The 18,156-nt window shown below is 41.0% G+C and overlaps 1 protein-coding gene across 2 annotated transcripts; it reads left to right on the top strand.

The window, feature by feature from the left end:
* The first annotated feature begins 2,811 nt into the window (after positions 1 to 2,811).
* Positions 2,812 to 16,102, top strand: palmda (palmdelphin a). Of its 2 annotated transcripts, none has more exons than XM_061243233.1 (9): positions 2,812 to 2,906; positions 7,889 to 7,995; positions 8,901 to 8,981; positions 9,855 to 9,985; positions 10,406 to 10,520; positions 10,942 to 10,966; positions 11,046 to 11,159; positions 12,632 to 13,444; positions 15,260 to 16,102. In XM_061243233.1, the coding sequence occupies exons 2-9, from the start codon at positions 7,951 to 7,953 to the stop codon at positions 15,280 to 15,282; spliced, it is 1,347 nt and encodes a 448-aa protein (XP_061099217.1). In that variant the 5' UTR covers positions 2,812 to 2,906; positions 7,889 to 7,950; the 3' UTR covers positions 15,283 to 16,102. The 2 variants fall into 2 exon arrangements, with proteins under 2 accessions (XP_061099217.1, XP_061099218.1); XM_061243234.1 differs by having other exon boundaries at positions 2,849 to 2,906; positions 7,892 to 7,995.
* Positions 16,103 to 18,156: the final 2,054 nt, after the last annotated feature.

Raw genomic sequence — 18,156 nt, 5'->3', positions numbered from 1 at the left:
TCATTTCAAGGACTCAAAGCAACAGCCAAGAGCCAAGCAACAGCCAAGAGTGCCCTGGGGGAAGGATAAGGAGAGCCTAAATGGCAGGAAACAGACAGTGCCCAAAATCTAAGTCTGAGGCATTAAACTGGATTGACCTTGGTCCCCACACAACACAGGCTCACACTTTTGCACTGTTTGAGAACGCAGCTCAAGTCCAGGTGCTGCAGGTCCCCATACTGTTCAATGAGTCTGTGAGCAGAGACATAACTGCTGCTAAAGACACTGCCACAGAGCTGGCAAACTTTCGCCTCAATTCTTTCTTTGGTACCTGAAGAAATGTAATCAAAGAGTAGACTGCTGCGGATGCAATTAATCGTGATCCAATCACTATTTGTACTGAAATTGGTTCACATTTATATTGTATAACTTTTAATATTACAGTTCATAAAGTTCACCGTCATCACTCAAAATATTGTTCACCCTGAAACAGCAAGCAACATTAGTTGTTATTTAAGGACGACTGTTAACAGAATACAGTTGGGGGCAGGGTGTGTCTGCTAGTGTCACTACTGCTGGGCTGAGAAGAGGGTTTCTGAGCTTCAGTTCACATGCTGAGCAGATCAATGCCCTTCACCTTTTCAAACTGAATCAATTTTTCATGTGTTGCACACACTGACAGTCAGGCTCAGAGGAGATGGTTAAGCAGCTTGTCTTGAGGTTTACATCTTTGGGCCCATTGTTGTGTCTAGTGCTGCTTTCACTAACCCTGTAGTGACCGGGTGTGTTGTCCTCCTGGCCAGATTCATCCTAAACAGAAAAACAATTTGACCCAAATGTTTTCAAACATACTGGTATCTGCTGTGGAGAGAGATACATTTCAATCTCTTTCCTTACAAACCTCCTTTTACAGCTAACTTAATTTCACTGACCATAGATTGTAACACTGCTTCTGCTTCTTAGTAGTGATTGACAGCACAACACACAGTTAATATGTCACTCTACTTGGGCAACATTGTTATTTAAGGTTCTCATAGCCTGTAATCCCTGCATTTATTTTATTGACTTGCAAGCTTAGGGTGAAAAACAGATTTTCTGCTTTGGTGTTCAGCTGCTGGTTCTTACGTTCATGTAAATGTGTGTATTCTGCTGTCTGCACATGCCTGACCAGAGTCATATAATATACTCAGGGATGAGAGTTTGTCTTTAAATCATGGGAATTTATTACTATTAACTGATAATTAAGTGTCCTGCCTGAGTGTTTAAAAGGGTTTTTTAAGCAATAAAGAGGGAGAGAGAGACTGAGTTATTGGTGTAATAACAGCACAGAAGTGCTGTTTGTACATTTTTAAAAGCAGCAGGGCACACCTATCACAATACCTTCCCTTTATGGGGATCAGTAAAAAAAACATTAGGAATAATCTATGTGGGAGTGTAATTACGATAGATTGTGTATGCTCCTTCATTATGTATTTATTTTTGCAAAAAACTGGAAAATGTTCATGTCGTGCCTAGACTATACTTTCAGCAGTTGTCTCTTGAGTGAATTTCCAACAACAGACGGCATGTAGGAAGTAGCAACTGTGAATAACTGAACAACCCAGGGGGACAGCTATCTGATTGCATCTCCCACAGATTTTGAGCACATCATCATTAATTAGAGGGTCAGCGGGAAATATTTTAGAGTGGTTTCAGAGAACAACAAATAAACAAACTAGAGCATAGCGATGTCTGACACCATCCTGCTCTCCATGACCTGTCTTTGACTGCACCTATTTTTGTTTAATTAGTAGTTTATGGGAGCATTCATGTACGCATGAGCTCATTTTGAGACCCAGTGGTGCATTTGTCAAACTGAATTCAACTAATTAAGTCACCTTAGTTAACCCCCCCCCCCCCACACACACACACACACACACACACACACACACACACACACACACAATAAGCTGGTCCTATATTCAGCATGGTTAAATGTAACCTAGACATCAGTAAAATATCAACTACTTTTGTTCCACAAACACTGTTTTCTAAAAAAGATACACAAAAGGTCACACAGAGCATCATATTTATATTTTGAATTGCATGTGTGCGTCATCACTGAAGTCCCCTCCATCAAAGAAAGTTTATTGACTTATGCCAATTGAAAGTAGAGATCTGTTGAAATAAATAATTACCCACTGTGCTGTTTGGGAAAAAATATCAACCCAACTATACACTCTCAAAACAGATGTGTTAAAAACCTATAACATATAACGTCATTTTTAACAACTCTATGTCCAGTTAAGGACCACACATGTTGCGTTACTATAAACACAGTTTGTGTTAAAGCCTGCCTTTGTAACACAACGTAAATCTGCATAAACCAAATGACCTGTAAACTAAAGCTAATCTATGTCAATTGGGCCTCAGAAGTAGTTCTTGAATTATTTTTTATTAATTTGGGCTTTTACTTCTCACTTTTACAAAGTGTTTTACTCAGACAGTGTGGCGTAAGGGCAGGGCATTTGAGGTTAATTCTGAAGTTCAGTAATTCCTTAATTGCCCGTCAGAGCCGTCTGCACCAGCCTGACTCCCGAGGGTGTGGAGAATGCTGGAAGAGCTGTTCTGCCAGTCGGAGAAGAGGGCTATAAAACTAAACTTTTTGCGGTAAATTTATTTTGCTGAGATTTTTTAGCAGGCACACGACCGCACGGCGCGCCTTTGACAAGGGCTGAATGTGCCTAGGGGCTGTTCCATCAGGACACGCGACCCATTTTCATTGGCCCAGGGGCAAGTTGACAGTCATTGGCAAAGCAGACTCAACTGTCAGCCCACTGCAGGATACCTTAAGTGACAGCTCTGAAATGCAGGACTGCGTACTGCTCATTGGAAACTAAAAACCGCTATCTTGCGCGCGCCAACCAAGACTGTCCCGCATACAACTGGTGAGTATTCTGTTTTGCGACTTTAAAGTGGAGTTAGAAAATAGATCCAGATAAATTCAAAATTATATGGAATAACTCCGATGAGTATCCTTAGTTTCGCACAGCAAACAAATGATCTAAACTTAATGTATGAATGGAGTTTCCTTATTTTCCACTCTTTTAATGGGAAACATATTTTGCCGCGTATTGTGTGGTAGAGGGAGTTCAGGGGATTTCATAATCTTATAATACCTCCAACTGTGCTGCTATTTCCTCCATCAATCCAATCTGGAGGCTCTTAAAAACGACCAATAGATACAGTAGAATGGGTCTGGAGTTGTAATTGCTTAATGACATACAAAAACAAACTAATAACAAAATTATTACAATTACCATATCAACATAATGACAAAATGCTTTCAATGTACTCTGTGTCTTACATATTTAGACTTGATCTAAAAATATAACTGGAGCAGTAGTTGCAAAGTGAACATGGGGACCATGCGCGAACTGCACATGCTCTAAACAATTCACTGCAAAAGAGTACCTGACACTGTCATTAAATTCTGCACGACGCTTTTTTCCGATTTCTTTATTCCTAAACATGTGCAGGTGTCCTAAGTGCTAAGTAAACACACACAGAGACACACACAGACACGCACACACAAAAAGTTGCCAATTTAGAGAACGTTGTATCACACATTCTCTAAATTAAAATGAAATTGAATATTAATTGGCATATAAGAAGCCTGCATGTTTATGAAAGACTAAACACGTTGGTGATAATGTTGTTTAGTTATTGTTGTGAGAGCAGATGCCTCAAGGGATTTGCTTCGTAAACCCCGAGCGATTAAACGATTAGAGAGGACGTAATTCCTCAACGAAAGCGTCAAATTGAAAGGTGGGTTCAATTGTATTTTCTGGTACGCTATCCAATTCAAGCGTAAAGTTTATTAAATACTTATTACACTTATTATTCAGATTGGTAAATGCACCCTTTTTTGTGTATTATTATTCATTATTATTATTATTATTATTATTATTATTATTATTATTATTATTATTATTATTATTATTACATTAATGGCATTTGGCAGACGCTCTTATCCAAAGCGACGTACAACAAAGTGCATACCCATAACCAGGGATAAGTGCGCTGAAAGACCCTAGAGGGAAGTACAATTTAGATTATTATTATTAGTAGTAGTAGTAGTAGTAGTAGTAGTAGTAGTAGTAGTAGTAGTAGTTGTTGTATTATTAGTATTATTAGTATTACGTTAAAAGCCTGATCCCTTCAATGTGTCACAAGCCTAAACCTTCCCAGTCTCCTGTTGAGACAAAGGAATGACTTTGCCCATTAGTGTAGTCTGTAGCTACTTTATGTCCCAGGTTGTAAAGATCTGGACCTGTAGTGTAATATGCTGTATCATTCACAGTAGCCTAGTAACAGAACAACTGTGTGTGGCCTGCTATTTTTACACAATCACACTTGTGCCTGCCTCACTGTGCTATGGCTGCATGTCTGGTAATATTGCCTCTCATAAAAGTGAAAACATCTTGTCAGATAATAGGAATGAGAGAATGAGATCAAAGCCGTGGTCAAATAGCTGGGAGGAAACTGCCAATGTACAGCCCCCCTACCTGCACATATGACCTCACCAGGACACATACATACACACATCTAGACCCATATGCCTATATCAGTGTCCACTGCCTCTTTCACCCAACACACGGATTCATCCTTTACATGAACAACAATATTTCACCATTACACTTTTGGTCATCTTGAAGACTTGACCATTTTCTACACTGGCTATATAAGATTTGGCAGCTGTAATTGTGTCCTTTTGCTCCATTCATTTTCTAAACACTTTTATTTAATATGAAGTGTACGTTGTCAGGTTGAGTTATACTGTTGTGGACCTGTCTCTGTCAACATAGCCAGTTTTAGCAGACCTCCACATGGCCAACTGGTTTGAATATTTCTGTATGTTCGGAGAAACCCTGACAATGTACTGTTAGCCCCAACCAGAACTTGATGACCTCAAGATCATCCAAGGGTATGACAAATAACTATCCAGGGATATAAAGATCTGTTTGCAACAGCATTAGTTACACCAGGTAAACAGTATACTAGGAATCAGCACACAAGGAAATTGTATACATAAGTAATTGGATGGCTGTGTGGCAATGGAGTCTGGGAACTACACTTGTAGTTGAACCAAAAATGTTTCAGGTTCAATCACTGTTGTTGAATTCTTGAGCAGGGTAATAAAGATGAACTTTGTCTAGCAACACAAATGGAAATGGTTTAATATTGGCACAGTGTAACCAACAGTGCTTTGTGTTGACTTGATCGTCTTGTTGATATGAATAATTGCAAACATTAATGAACATGTTTTGAACATTTTGTGTACAACCAAGAATTATACATATATAATCAAAAATTATGTCCGCCTGTCAAAGTCATATTTGCAGTTAAAATTTATATTAAATCTATGTGTATTTCTTACAGTATATTGATTGTAAAAACTTTTTGACTTGGTGAATGGAAAGCATTTATATAGCACTTTTAACCAAAACACTTTACAATTGTTGCCTATCCACACACACTCTCACACACCAACGGCAATAGGCTGCCATGCAACGTACCAATCAGCTCGGTGGGAGCAATTGGGGGTTAGGTGTCTTGCTCAGGGACACTTCGACACACCCAGGGCAGGGGATCGATCCGGTAACATTCCAACTGCCAGACAACCGCTCTTACTTCCTGAGCTAATGGTGAATGTAATCAGATGAATTACATATTGAATAATTAAAATTGGAGGGGGGTGGGAGGTTGATCCTAAAATAAAGGCAGTTTAAAGAACTCTTTGTAAACCACAGCTCCACCTCTCTGCTCCCCTGAGAGGACACACATGGTCGCTCCACAATCTAAGGAACAGCTGTGAGGGAAAAAGCGGCTGGCACTACGTGTCCCACGAGTCAGCATTCCGGATGCTGCGTGTGGCCTTAAAGGCACGTAGGGACAGACAGGCCGACGGCAAGCGGGATGTTTTGTGTTTCACACAGAAGGAAAGGAAAGGCAGTAAACATGCTGATGTGCCCTTTGGTGAATAAAGGTCACCGGTGTCAATGCTAAAGTCAAGGGCCAGGGCTCTGCTAAAATTAACACGCATGTCTTATGACATAACATGATAAAATACAGTGTAATAAGGCTGTAAAGTTTTATCATCTCAATTGTAAAAAATATTAAATAAATTATCTGCAGGAATCTAGAGCATTATAAACTTATTTCAACTTCGTATCATGCCATGCTAACCCTTTCCACCCTTTCACATGTATGCTTATTCATTTTGCCATGCAAAGGCAGTGATACTGTCTGTTGCCTGAATATAACACATTATACCTTGTTGTAAAGAGGGTAGGAAAGACACATATAAGAAGCTTGCCATGTTCTACATCAGTTTGGTACTGAAATGACCTAGCAATGTATTTACAGAACAATAAGAAGTAGTTCAAGATGGCATTTGCTTCGGTAGATTTCCGGCAAGAATATGGTTTTCTCAAAAATGTCTGAAGGGATTATGAAATAAACTTCAATGTTAGACAGAAAACAGTTGTAGCTTTATAACCAGGTGGGATATTTGGTTCCATAAATATGTCTGTATCGAATAATTTGCAAAACAAATTATATATGTCAGCTGGACATGGGATAAAGGTGAGCTAAGAAAAAAACAATGTGTTTATTCATGCATCTTCTAAATAATATATATTTTTGTTCTTATATTGGAACATGATTTTGGAGTGGATAGGGTTAAATCACCAATAACCTGCATTAGGAACTGCTGTAGAGTCAGTAGCACACTGCAGTCTGAAGGTAGAACTCAGTTTCTGAATGTGTCCAGCTGTGGAGCTGAAATTGCTCTTGCCCTCCAGTTATACCATGCTCTTGAGTTACTGGGGAGGGGAGCAAGTGTAAATCTAAAATTTATCATCAAATGAAACCTGGCTGACAGTAAACTGGCAGGAAGGGGTCCTGCTGTGGTGGCAGCAGTGATTGCCCGAGAGACCTCCTCTGACACCAAAAGTCACGCAGTGAATGAGTCCTGTCGCTTTCTGCAAATCATGCTTCTGCTGCTCCTGTGTCACCCCTGGCACTATTCCTGTGATGCCTGGGGACTATCCCCCTACTTAGATCAGTGACACAGTCTGTGTGGCATCTGCAGTATCAATAACTGCTCACAGGGACCTTAACAAAGTCAATTACCTCTGTAAGCACTTCTGTTTGATAAATGGAATAGAATTACTGTGTAATATGCTTACCATCCTCTATTAAATTACAGTTGCACGATGTGCGTTTTACTAAGGGCATACAACATCTTCCTTATGACAGTTTTATAAAGTATTATAATTCTGTTTCAGTTAAATACTTTTAACTACCTGAAGGCCTACCATCAAGCAACGTGATCCTTCCTCATAACTCATAGCTTTTATTTGAATGCCCTCTAACACCAAGCCCATGGTTTAAGCTTTTGCCCCTGTGGAAAAGACACAGCTTAGCAGCAGTCACTTAGCGATAATGTTTTTGAATGACAACACCGTTAATATATGCAGCATGACATTGACAGTTCATCTCTGGTTCTTCTAGTGCTATTAATATATCACTGAGCGCTCTGCTACTCAGAATCAAGCCAACCAGGAGTGTGGGAGAACAGTGACCTCTTTCTCAACTTTTTAAAAGAGATCGGAGACAGAAAACAGAAGCATCGCTACCTGTTTTCTGTCACCCAATGAATAAGAACAACAAAGCACTTATCACCAAGCATGTTTAACCCATCCTCTGAAAAGCCTTGCTCATGGCAAGTGACAATGCGACGTATCGCGGAGCCAGCTACTGCAGTCTGCTCCAGCTATTTGAGTCAGCAGCCATCGGTGCCCTCCCCCTTCCCAGAGCCAAACATCGGTCAAACACGTCCGTTTCCCCTGTCTCCCTGTCGCAGCAGGCTCTCCGCAGCCGACTACACGACCCCTTCGACTGTCTTCTCACCAACCGTGGACCACCATGGAGGAGTCCGAGCTACTGAAGGAGCGACTCCAAGCCATCACGGTAAATGAAAACAGAATACTCTTTAAAGCCTCATTAGCATCCTTGGGACTTAAGAATATTGAATGGCAGACGGACACATTAATAAGATAACCAGTTGTGGTCATTCAGTTCAGAGGGTAACAAGCAAAATAATCTACACAGCATTCCCTTCCTGCTTTCTGGTATAAAGCATTTAATATATGCCTGTGAATTATTATTGATATTGATAAATAGTATTAGGGACTAATAAATAATATGAGCGCACTGGTACAATTGATAAAAAATATAATGAATCCTGTTATATTACATTTTTCTGAACTTAATACATCATTTACCAAGGCTTACAGTGTTTGTGCTGCGCTTTGAACAAGTGCAGCTCACTTGGGGAATGCATCCTGTTGTTTTCAGGTTTGGCACTTAAGGCAAATAAGGTGGCTGGATTGCTGATTGCTCCACTTCAGCTAGACAAAGTACAGGAATGTGCTCATTAAAAAGAAGCACCTCTCAGTTGCAATTTCTAAAGGATGAAACAAAAGTAAAGGGCAAATATTTTTGCTTCTTTTGAATTCCCTGTAAAAAGTATGAATATTAGAAGATTTAAGAAATTTACATTGTAGTAGTCCTCATGCTTATTCCCAAGGGAGCACAGACCTGACCTCTCTGATGTAGAACGGGCTTTGATTTGCTGTGTAAGGGAGCAAAATAAAAGGGAACATTGGCTGAAAAGCAAAAGCACTATATCATTCTGCCTTGTAAGAACCAAGTGTTTTCTATATAACTATAAGGTGGGTTTTGGTGTTGGGTGTGATGCGAATTGCAGTCTTATATTGATACCCTTTTGTGTGTTGTTGACTCTTGCAGAAAGGAGTATCTCAAATGACCATGCGAGGTCTATTTACTTTCTGTTTATGTATACATTTCTTTAGGACAAGCGAAAGATTCAAGAGGACATCGCCAAAAAAAGGACAGAAGTAGATGAGGAAAAGTTAAAGCTTCAGTACCTCAAGGTGGGAATTTAAAGGATTTTCTTTAAGCAAATCAAGCGTTCAAGTTTTAGTGTGTCACCAGCATGCGATGCCACACGATATCAGCATCTTACATTCAGAGAATATGAAGGTGTTTCATTAAACAGTGTTCTGTTAGTTTTAATTCTATCCAATTCATTTATTTTATCTACACTCAGTGACCACTTTTTTAGGTAGACCTTCACACCAGCTTCTTAATGCAAATATTTAATCAGCCAATCATGTGGCAGCTAAATGCATATGAGTATGCAGACATGGTTAAGAGGTTTGGCTGTTTTTTAGAGCAAATGGAATGGAGAAGAAATGTGATCCAAGTGACTTTGACCATGGAATGATTGTTGGTGCCAGACAGGGTGGTTTGAGTATATCAGAAACTCCTGGGATTTTCACACACAACAGTCGGGTCGTAGGGTTTGCAGAGAATGGTGCGAAAAACAAAAAACATCCAGTGAGCAGCAGTTCTGCTGGCAGAAATGCATTATTAATGAGAGACATCAGAAGAAAAGGGCCAGACTGGTCGAAGTTGACAGGAAGGTGACAGTAACGCAAATAACCACACATTACAACAGTGGTATGCAGAAGAACATCTCTGAACGCGTCAAGCCTCTAAGTGGATAGGCTTCAGCAGCAGAAGTCTAATAAATACCTAATAAAGTGCCCACTGATTGTACTGTCTATGTAGTGTATATAAATAATATTATTTAAAAGCTTTATTTATTTAGAATTTTTATATATAGAGCTTATATAGAGTTTATTATTTGAGTATGATATGAAGTTGAGTTTCTGTGCTCTTGATATACGTACAGTACAGTATATTATGGCTGTGTTGATCATGTGCATCCATCATTCAATCAGAAAAAAGCTCTAAGGGAGCAATGGCTCCAGGATGGTGTGAGTGTCCACAGCTCACAGGAGCAGGAGGCCAGGAGACTGCAGGCCCAGGGCCACCAGCAGCAAGCCAAACTCCTGCAGATCAACATTCAGAGGTAACTCCGGCCGAGACTAAACCACGCTGTAGCTTTCCCATTCAATATGTTCAGTTAGAATGAATACGTGTCTTTAGAAAGTCAAATCTTCATTTGGTCTCTGACCAAGGACAGATATCACGGGGTAACAATGTTACAGACTTTGCAGTGTCATGTTGCATAGTGTTTCACACAGTGACTAACACTTTACAGTGTCACATTGTGTTACGATCCCAGTTGTGTATAGAGGTAAAGTGGGGTGAATAAACTGGTGGAATTGGGGGAAAAGAATGCGAACAGAACACAGTCCAGCAGGTTTGAAATTCTGGAGTGCGCTTTTTCAAGGGATGGTGAGCAGTGTCAAGCGAAAGAAAATAATAAAACTGCCACAATCCAAAACAATGTTGAAATTGCAAGTGTCACACTCTGTGCCGTGTGTAGGATGGAGCAAGAAATCGAGTCCCTGGAGAGGCAAGAGATGGTGATTTCAAGAAATGAAAGTTTCATCCTGAAACGACTGAGAGCCATTGAGAAATCGCCCCTAGACATAATAAAGGTAATCATGTATTATAAAATACAAAATCTTCTCCTATTGCAGCAATTACTAAAGAGTAAGAGTAGTATTAATAGTAAGGTTAATGCAAAACAATTCACTTTCAGATGGTCCGCACTTTTGGAGGTTTATTTTATATACTTAAGCTGCAGTAAAAAGGTTAGTTTCAATTGACAGTTTAAATGAGGCTGTGCATCCGTTGCTGTCTCAGTAATTGCAGGTTGCATTAGCACTGCTCAGCACTTGTTTAATTGCGGGGTTGTCCCATAGATACCACCTATTTAAGCAGGAATTTTAATATGTTATTGAAATTATTTTACTTGTAGGACAGGTCCTTGTTTTGTATACACTTTAAAACTGTATTTCAATCTATCTTATGTTTTCAAAACACTATTGTGATATTCCATCCCTCTCTTTATCACAGGAAGCAAAGACTGATGGAAAGAAAGGTAAAAACAAAATGGCTGTTTCTGTAGTTCCTGGGTTGTACTTGAAAACAGGCTAAAGGAGACATTTTTTCTCTTGCAGAGCCAGCCCAGATTATTTATTCAGCGCTTCCAGACATCCCTACGTCTTACAAATCCCCTGACCTGAAGAAACAGAAGAGTCCTGACCTAGAAAACAAGGAGCACCCAAAAAAAAGTAGGGCATCACATCGTGTTGTCCATGCAATGTTTAATTTTTAATGGATTTTTTATAGCTTAAACTAAACTCACCCATCTGTCAAAACAGGATAATGAATTAACAGTCCTGCATGGAGCTGCATTAATGGTAAACCTACGGGAAAGCTCCTGTGTTTGCTTTACGGCTTCAATTAATATGCCAAATGAGGCTAGAGTAGGTATCAGCAGGAATTTGAATAGCATTATTTGGTTGCCTTGAGCCATTCTGTTAAACTGAGCATGAAATGTTTTTCTTATATGTAATGTGAGCCTGCTGATTCCATCTGGGTAATTCAGAGTAACAGATCAATTTGACTGTAGAACTATTGTGAACATAAGTTGGTCTACATATGGTTCCATCTTTAAACAGCTGCTCATACACACAATAATAATAAAAATAATGTAGGGGATATGCCTCTACACTATGTGTAGAATTGCAAGGATTGATAATTAAGACGTTTCAGTCTTACTAATCCTCACGTATGATGCCAATTGTGTGGTGTCGTGGTATAACTGCGAAGCCATGCATGAACAAAGAGTGGCGAAGAGAGAGACAAAGAGAGGGAGATTTAAAATGGTGTCCTAGGTTTTATACCTTAAAATGTATTGCTTCTGGCATAACAGTATTGGTTTAACTGTAACTACACATGTAATCAACTGCCTTAACCAATTGATTCCTGTACTCCTCAAGTTCTGAGTAACTCCATGACCAGGAGTGAGGACCACCAGCTCAAAGACATGCTTTTCATAGCATTTAATTGTCCATCCATGTTCAGTTTCTTTCCTGACTCTCCTCATATTTGATCAACTAATTGTTTTCATAAATGTATCAATTAGAAACTAAATTGTACAGTTAGTCCCTTGACTATGGCGTTTGACTGCCAATGGGGACCCCTGGAGGGTAACCATAGAAATACAAGTTTAAATCCATGCAGGTCGCATGGTGGAGACAAACTGTTTCAAAATATAGAACATTCTACTTTGCTTCATACCTCTTGGACTGGATGAGAAAATTTCCTTCTGCTCTCTCCGGTGGCTAATAGCTTGGCATTCATAACCTTAATTTATAACCTAGCGGCTGTGTATTTGCATATGAATGTGTTTTTTACATCAAACTTTCCAGCCTTTCTGAGTCCTGTATAATTAAACTTACTTACATAATGCACCCCACCTCCACATTGTTAGTGTGGCCAGAAGAAGACTGAAATATATACAGACAAATGCAGTCAGGCTGGTGATTATGTAATTACACCAGGGCATAATGCTGCTGAAACTGTACCGAAGGTTGGAACACAGTGTCACCATGCAGGTCACACTGTGTGCCAACTTTTTATGATAGAACTGAGTTACCGCTGAAAATTGGCACAGCCACCTAATGTAAAATGTCACCTCTGCTGGCACATTGTACTTGTAGTCACTGGTGATGGTTCAAGAGCTGACTATCCCTCACAGGCGTGTTTGCCATGGAGATTAATGTCCAGAAGGACCTGAGGACAGGGGAGAGCCGGGTCCTGTCCACGGCAGCCGTCACTGACCGGGGGTTTCAGCAGAAGGGCGTCAAGGTCTACGACGACGGGAGAAAGTCCGTCTACGCCCTCGGCTCGGAGGGCCAGGTCCTCCCGCACAGGGTGGACGAGCTCACCCCGGCGGAGGTCGAGGAGCTGCTGAGGAAGGCCAAGGGAAGGAGGGGGAAGGCTGGGGCAGAGCGCCACGAGCCCGGGTTCTCCAGCCCCTGCGAGCTGGAGCAGAAGAGCCAGGGGCTCCACAGGCTCCAGGAGAACTGCCCGAGGACCCCTCCGGAGCTGTGTTACATGCGGGCTCAGGCAAGGCCTCTGATGCCACACATTCCTCACCCCTCCAAAGGCAGGCCGGATACCGCGAATGGTTGCAACCCTTTCTCCAACGGCTATGAGGCGGGATCAGCGGTGAACGTGCGGAACGTTGGGCAGTCCCCCTATCTGGAGCACAGGGAGGACTACAGGATGGTACCATTTGACGAGTCCAAGGGCACGAGCAGGAAGGCTCAACCTGACAACTCGAAAGTCGGCGTCCCGACCGACCTGGACTCAACGGAGCCCGTGACCATGATCTTCATGGGGTACCAGAGAATGGATGATGAAGACGAGGGCAGCCAGCAGGGGGTGGGCTACGAGGGGGCGATTCGGGCCGAGCTGGTGGTCATCGACGACGAGGACGACCAGAGCAGCGACCCACAGTGGTCGCACCAACCGGATGACTACCGTGGCCACAGCAACCCCAGAACAGGTCAGTACCCCGCGAAAGGCAACTGCAACGCAAACAACATAGCTCCTTACAGGGCCCCGGTACAGGCTCGGGAGCGTGGGTACAGGCCCTGCCAGTACACCGACTGGGAGATGGACGAGGACAGTGCAGCCGCAGGTAGCAAAAAGCCTAAAAACAGAAACAGACATTGCTGCTTGCTAATGTAATCTATTGTTTGTTAACTACTTCCCTGGCATGGTAACAATATCAGGATGACTCTGGCGAGCTGGCATCTTGTGCAATGCATGTTGGGAAAGCTCACCTGCCTGTACGTGCTTAATTTCCTCCATGTCTTAATAATGCATGTATAAGTCTGATTGGACAGTAAGTTGTGTTGATGAACAAGATGGTCAGCTTCGTGTTATTAGCACAGAAAGTCCTGTCATCCTACTACAGTGCTAAAATGTTCTAATTTGACTCATTGTGTGTACTGATGAAGGCAGAGGTAGTAATAATGGTGGGGAATGGTGGGGAATGTTCTTGTGTCTGCCTGTATATGATTTATCATAAAGTATAGAATTCCACCCTGTTACCAAGTGGAGCATAATCTATTAAGACAGTAAGTAGAGTGGATTGAAGAAACAAAGCTGACCATCTGGTTAGAAGAAATAATTTGTGCTCACACAGAATTTATATTTCTTTGGAAATATTTGCTTCATAAACCATTTTAACCATTTCACTTGTCATGGACAGTATTAATGTTTAATGTAGAAATGAACTGGGGAAGGTACTAAATTGAACTCTACCTCCATCTAGCGGCTGAAGTACACAAATCACTTGTTGGGACTACATTTGTGTGCAGCTGTGTTGCAAATATTTCCAATGTACTCTCTTGTTGAGAGAGAAAAGGAGAAAATGACTATACTTAACTTTTTTGTGTATTTTCTGAATTCTATTTCAAACTGCTACTTTATTTCAAAAATGTTCCCATGTTTGCACTCACAAAAATGTGCATGCTTGCTTGCTCGCTTGCATTTGTAACCATGGCACTTGTAACTTCCATAAAACCTGTGTTTTTTGCCATGCAGGTGTGTGTGTGTGTGTGTGTGTGTGTGTGTGTGTGTGTGAAGGTGTTTCAGGTTGTTTTTAAATAAATGCTTGAAGAACATTTACCTTTGCTCATTTAATTCCTTGGAATATTCGCAAACCATGATTTCACACCATAGTAAAACATGTAAATGTGAATGTAAAACACCTTTTAATTATTTCAATGGTACATTTTAACATACTGTATAGCATGTATATAAGGTGAAAAAACAGTTCAAGCTAGGTTTTACCAGCTACAACTGGCAGCTGGTTTACCAGCTCAGACAAGTGACCAGCTTGCCCATGCCAGTTGACCAGCTCATACCCAGCTCATGACCAACTTCATCAGCCGAATTTTCAAGCTGGTCGAGCTGGCATAGCTGGATTTATACTGCAGGGCTAACTTTATACGCATATACTGCTTTTCAGTCATTTTTGTCTGAAGCTGTGACTAGGCATCTTAATATCCTTATTTCACAACCAGACAAAGGCAAGGACACCGTCACAATGTTAGTCACAGTCATACTAACTACCATTGCTGGGCCTGCTTGACCGGCTAATGGAGTGCCTCTTGAACCTGCATTTCTGACAGTACCACTTTCCTTAAGTATGGTTTTGACCCTTGATGATTACACAGTTTATCCAGGAACTGAACAACAGGTCCCAGCTTCATTGGTCAGGCTGTATAGAATCCTGAGTACAAATTTTTACCAATTATGGGAGACATGTGGTCTTGTGCCCCCCACCCCCCATCTCTGTTTTTCCCTACAGTGTTTCAAGCAGGATCTGAATGACCCTGCAATGCAACATGGCCTACAAGCGACATGGTGTACAGTAGTACCCAGCGTAAGGACTCCACAAGAGAGAAAGTGAAGACATTATGCACATCGGAACAACCTTCCACCACAAACAAGACTTCCTCACTATCACGATGACTGTCTCCCCAGGTAGTCTAGCTTAGGCCAGCCTAGCATACCTTTCCCCACCCACATCCATACATCCAAGCCATGGCACAATTAAATACTGTTGAAAAGAATACAAAAATAAAATCTTCAAGGACATACAGTAGTACTATGGCAGAGAGGCATACAGAATACAGGGAGACAGACGAACACACAGGCGTGTGAAAATTCACACAAGAAATAAAGCTAGTAAGCACGATGAAATGGTCTGAGAAGATGAGAGTTATTGTTAGGAAGAGTTATTGTCAATCAGTAAGAACACATGACATGACACAAAACACAAAACTGCCTAACTACTAAGTTCCTTGGGGGGGGGGGGGGGGGATTTGTAGAGTATAAGACTGATTCTAAATCCTGGTCAGACAACATGTGCAACATGGCCATTCTATAAATTATTTACAATTATTTATTGTTGAGGGATTTCAAATCCAGACCAGACAGCTCAGTCATACCTCATTAATTAAGAACTAATTTAAAAACAGATTAGTCAAGCCCAGGAACTGAGACCAGCACAGACAAGGGGTCACCAGTACCAGGATTAAGAGAAGCTACTGTACTTAGTACTGTGAGGCAAGCATGCATGGGAGCTATACAGTGTGCAAAGTATTTCTTTCCAAAAAAAAAGGCCAATGTCCACATATATTAATCAAAATCTAATAAAAAATAAAGATTACTGTACCATAACATCAGACCTAAAGCTGTCACCATGATTTAGAATGGGGTAATAGAGCCTTAATTTCTTCTTCATGCATTTTGCTTCTTTTAAAATCAATGTGCCATACAAATGTTTAGATAAATATCTTCTTTGTGTGACATACACTGAATCAGTGCCTTTGAAAATTGCTTTTAAGCTGCTATCTCAGTTTTGCAGTTTTACCAGTTTAGCACTTTGTGTAACTACTATTAATTGATATAATTGATATAGTTCATTTAAACCATAATAAAACAATATGTGCTAAAAAATCAGTGTCCCTGGTTATTTTTGCAGATATGTTAGCATCGGCTATGCCATGCACAAGATGAGAATGTCAGTGTTATTCTACAATGTACAGTGTGAATTTACAGTACCTCAGTGTTTAGCTGTACCTCAAGTTACATTTAAGTAATTAAGCCTCAGTTGGAACAAAAACTAAAAACCAACAACTAACTGGTCAACATGCCAGACACCGATTAAAATATATCTGGAAGGCATATGTTTCCTGCCTATTGACCGGTGTCCCACAGGGCTTGTTGCTTGGTCCTCCTCAGCTTTTCTCTTTACACTTGGCCCAAATATCTCTGCTCATGGCATGTCATAGCATAGCCATGCTCAGTGCTGATAAAATCAAATTATTATCCTCATTTTCCTCCTCCAACACCCAAAGGGCGGTTGTACCTGGCTGACATTGCAGCTTGGATGTCTACCCGTCACCTGAAGCTCAGCCAGCAGAAGTAAACAAAACTCCTGTACCTTCTGGCTAAGGGTCCCCTGTAGATTGATGCTTTAATCACTTTAAAGCACTTTCCACAGTGTCTCCTTCTCACTCAGCTAAGCAGCGTGCTATGACCCTGGATGACCAGCAGTGCTTCTGGGGACAAACTGTGGCAAACACCCAGTCCTGCAGATTCTATATTGACAACATCTGCCACTCCTGCACCCAAGAGGCTACAGCGTCACTCACCCAAGCCCTCGTAACTTTTTGTCTTGACTACGACAGGCAAGAATCAGCCACAATTTCAGTGACTCCCAGCGGCTGCTTGAGTTCATCTTTAATCACTCACACTGACATACCAAGCTGTGAATGTTGCGGCCCCTTTCTATCTTAAGCCAATGATTACACCATACACCCCGACCAGACCTCTCCTTTCAGCATCCTCTCACCAGCTGCTTGCCTCGTCTCTCTAAGCACCCGGCAGCTGCATCTCACTGGCCTGGCTTCTCTCTGCCCTCATAACCCAGCGGTAAAACGACCATCCCCAATCAGTCAAGCTGGCATGAGCTGTTTTCCGTAAAAAGGTTTTGAGACAATATTTATATGATTCTATTTAAACAAGACTAACCTTCCCTACTTTATTCTGCAGGTCATAAAACATGCACCTTGATGGTAACACTTTGCCTGTCTATAAGCAAAAGGAAATGCTGGCTTACCTTTTTAAATATAAAAACTTTTGTGCATTTGCCAAATGACTGCATTGCAAATGCAATACAAGCATTTCCCAATACTATTCAAACACATATTACAGTATTGTTCACATACATGACCACATACATTTGTACACACATACTGATATTTTTACCTCCCAGTTTTTGCCTCCACAGTTTTAAGTGGTTCTGGTTGAGCTTAAATTAATCAAATGTTTCTGTTCTATTTAGCATCAGAAGGTACAATTATGTCGTTGTGTGAAGATTTGCATGTTGGTTGCAACCTCAACCTCATTCTAAGCGAATCAGCATTCCTTATTCCCGAATTAGCATTCACTGAAGTTTGCAGTTTTCTTAAAGACTGCAATTTTTTGATTGGCCACAGAGGGCAGTGAAACACCAGCCAGGGAGAAGTCTGTGAATTGGAGAATGAAGAGAGAAACAGGAAAACAATGTAGTTAGGCATATATATATAAATTTTAAGAAGTCTGTGACTCATAATTATGCATAACAGTACACTAATGCCAGTGGGAGAATAGTGGCCTTCAACGTGAGGTGTTTTGTAGTGATGAAAGCATTGTGAT

Source organism: Conger conger, chromosome 5 (genome assembly GCF_963514075.1).
Source record: "Conger conger chromosome 5, fConCon1.1, whole genome shotgun sequence".
Classification (NCBI taxonomy): domain Eukaryota; kingdom Metazoa; phylum Chordata; class Actinopteri; order Anguilliformes; family Congridae; genus Conger; species Conger conger.
Note: the sequence above shows the minus strand (reverse complement) of the source record. Positions and strands in the feature narration are given on the sequence as shown.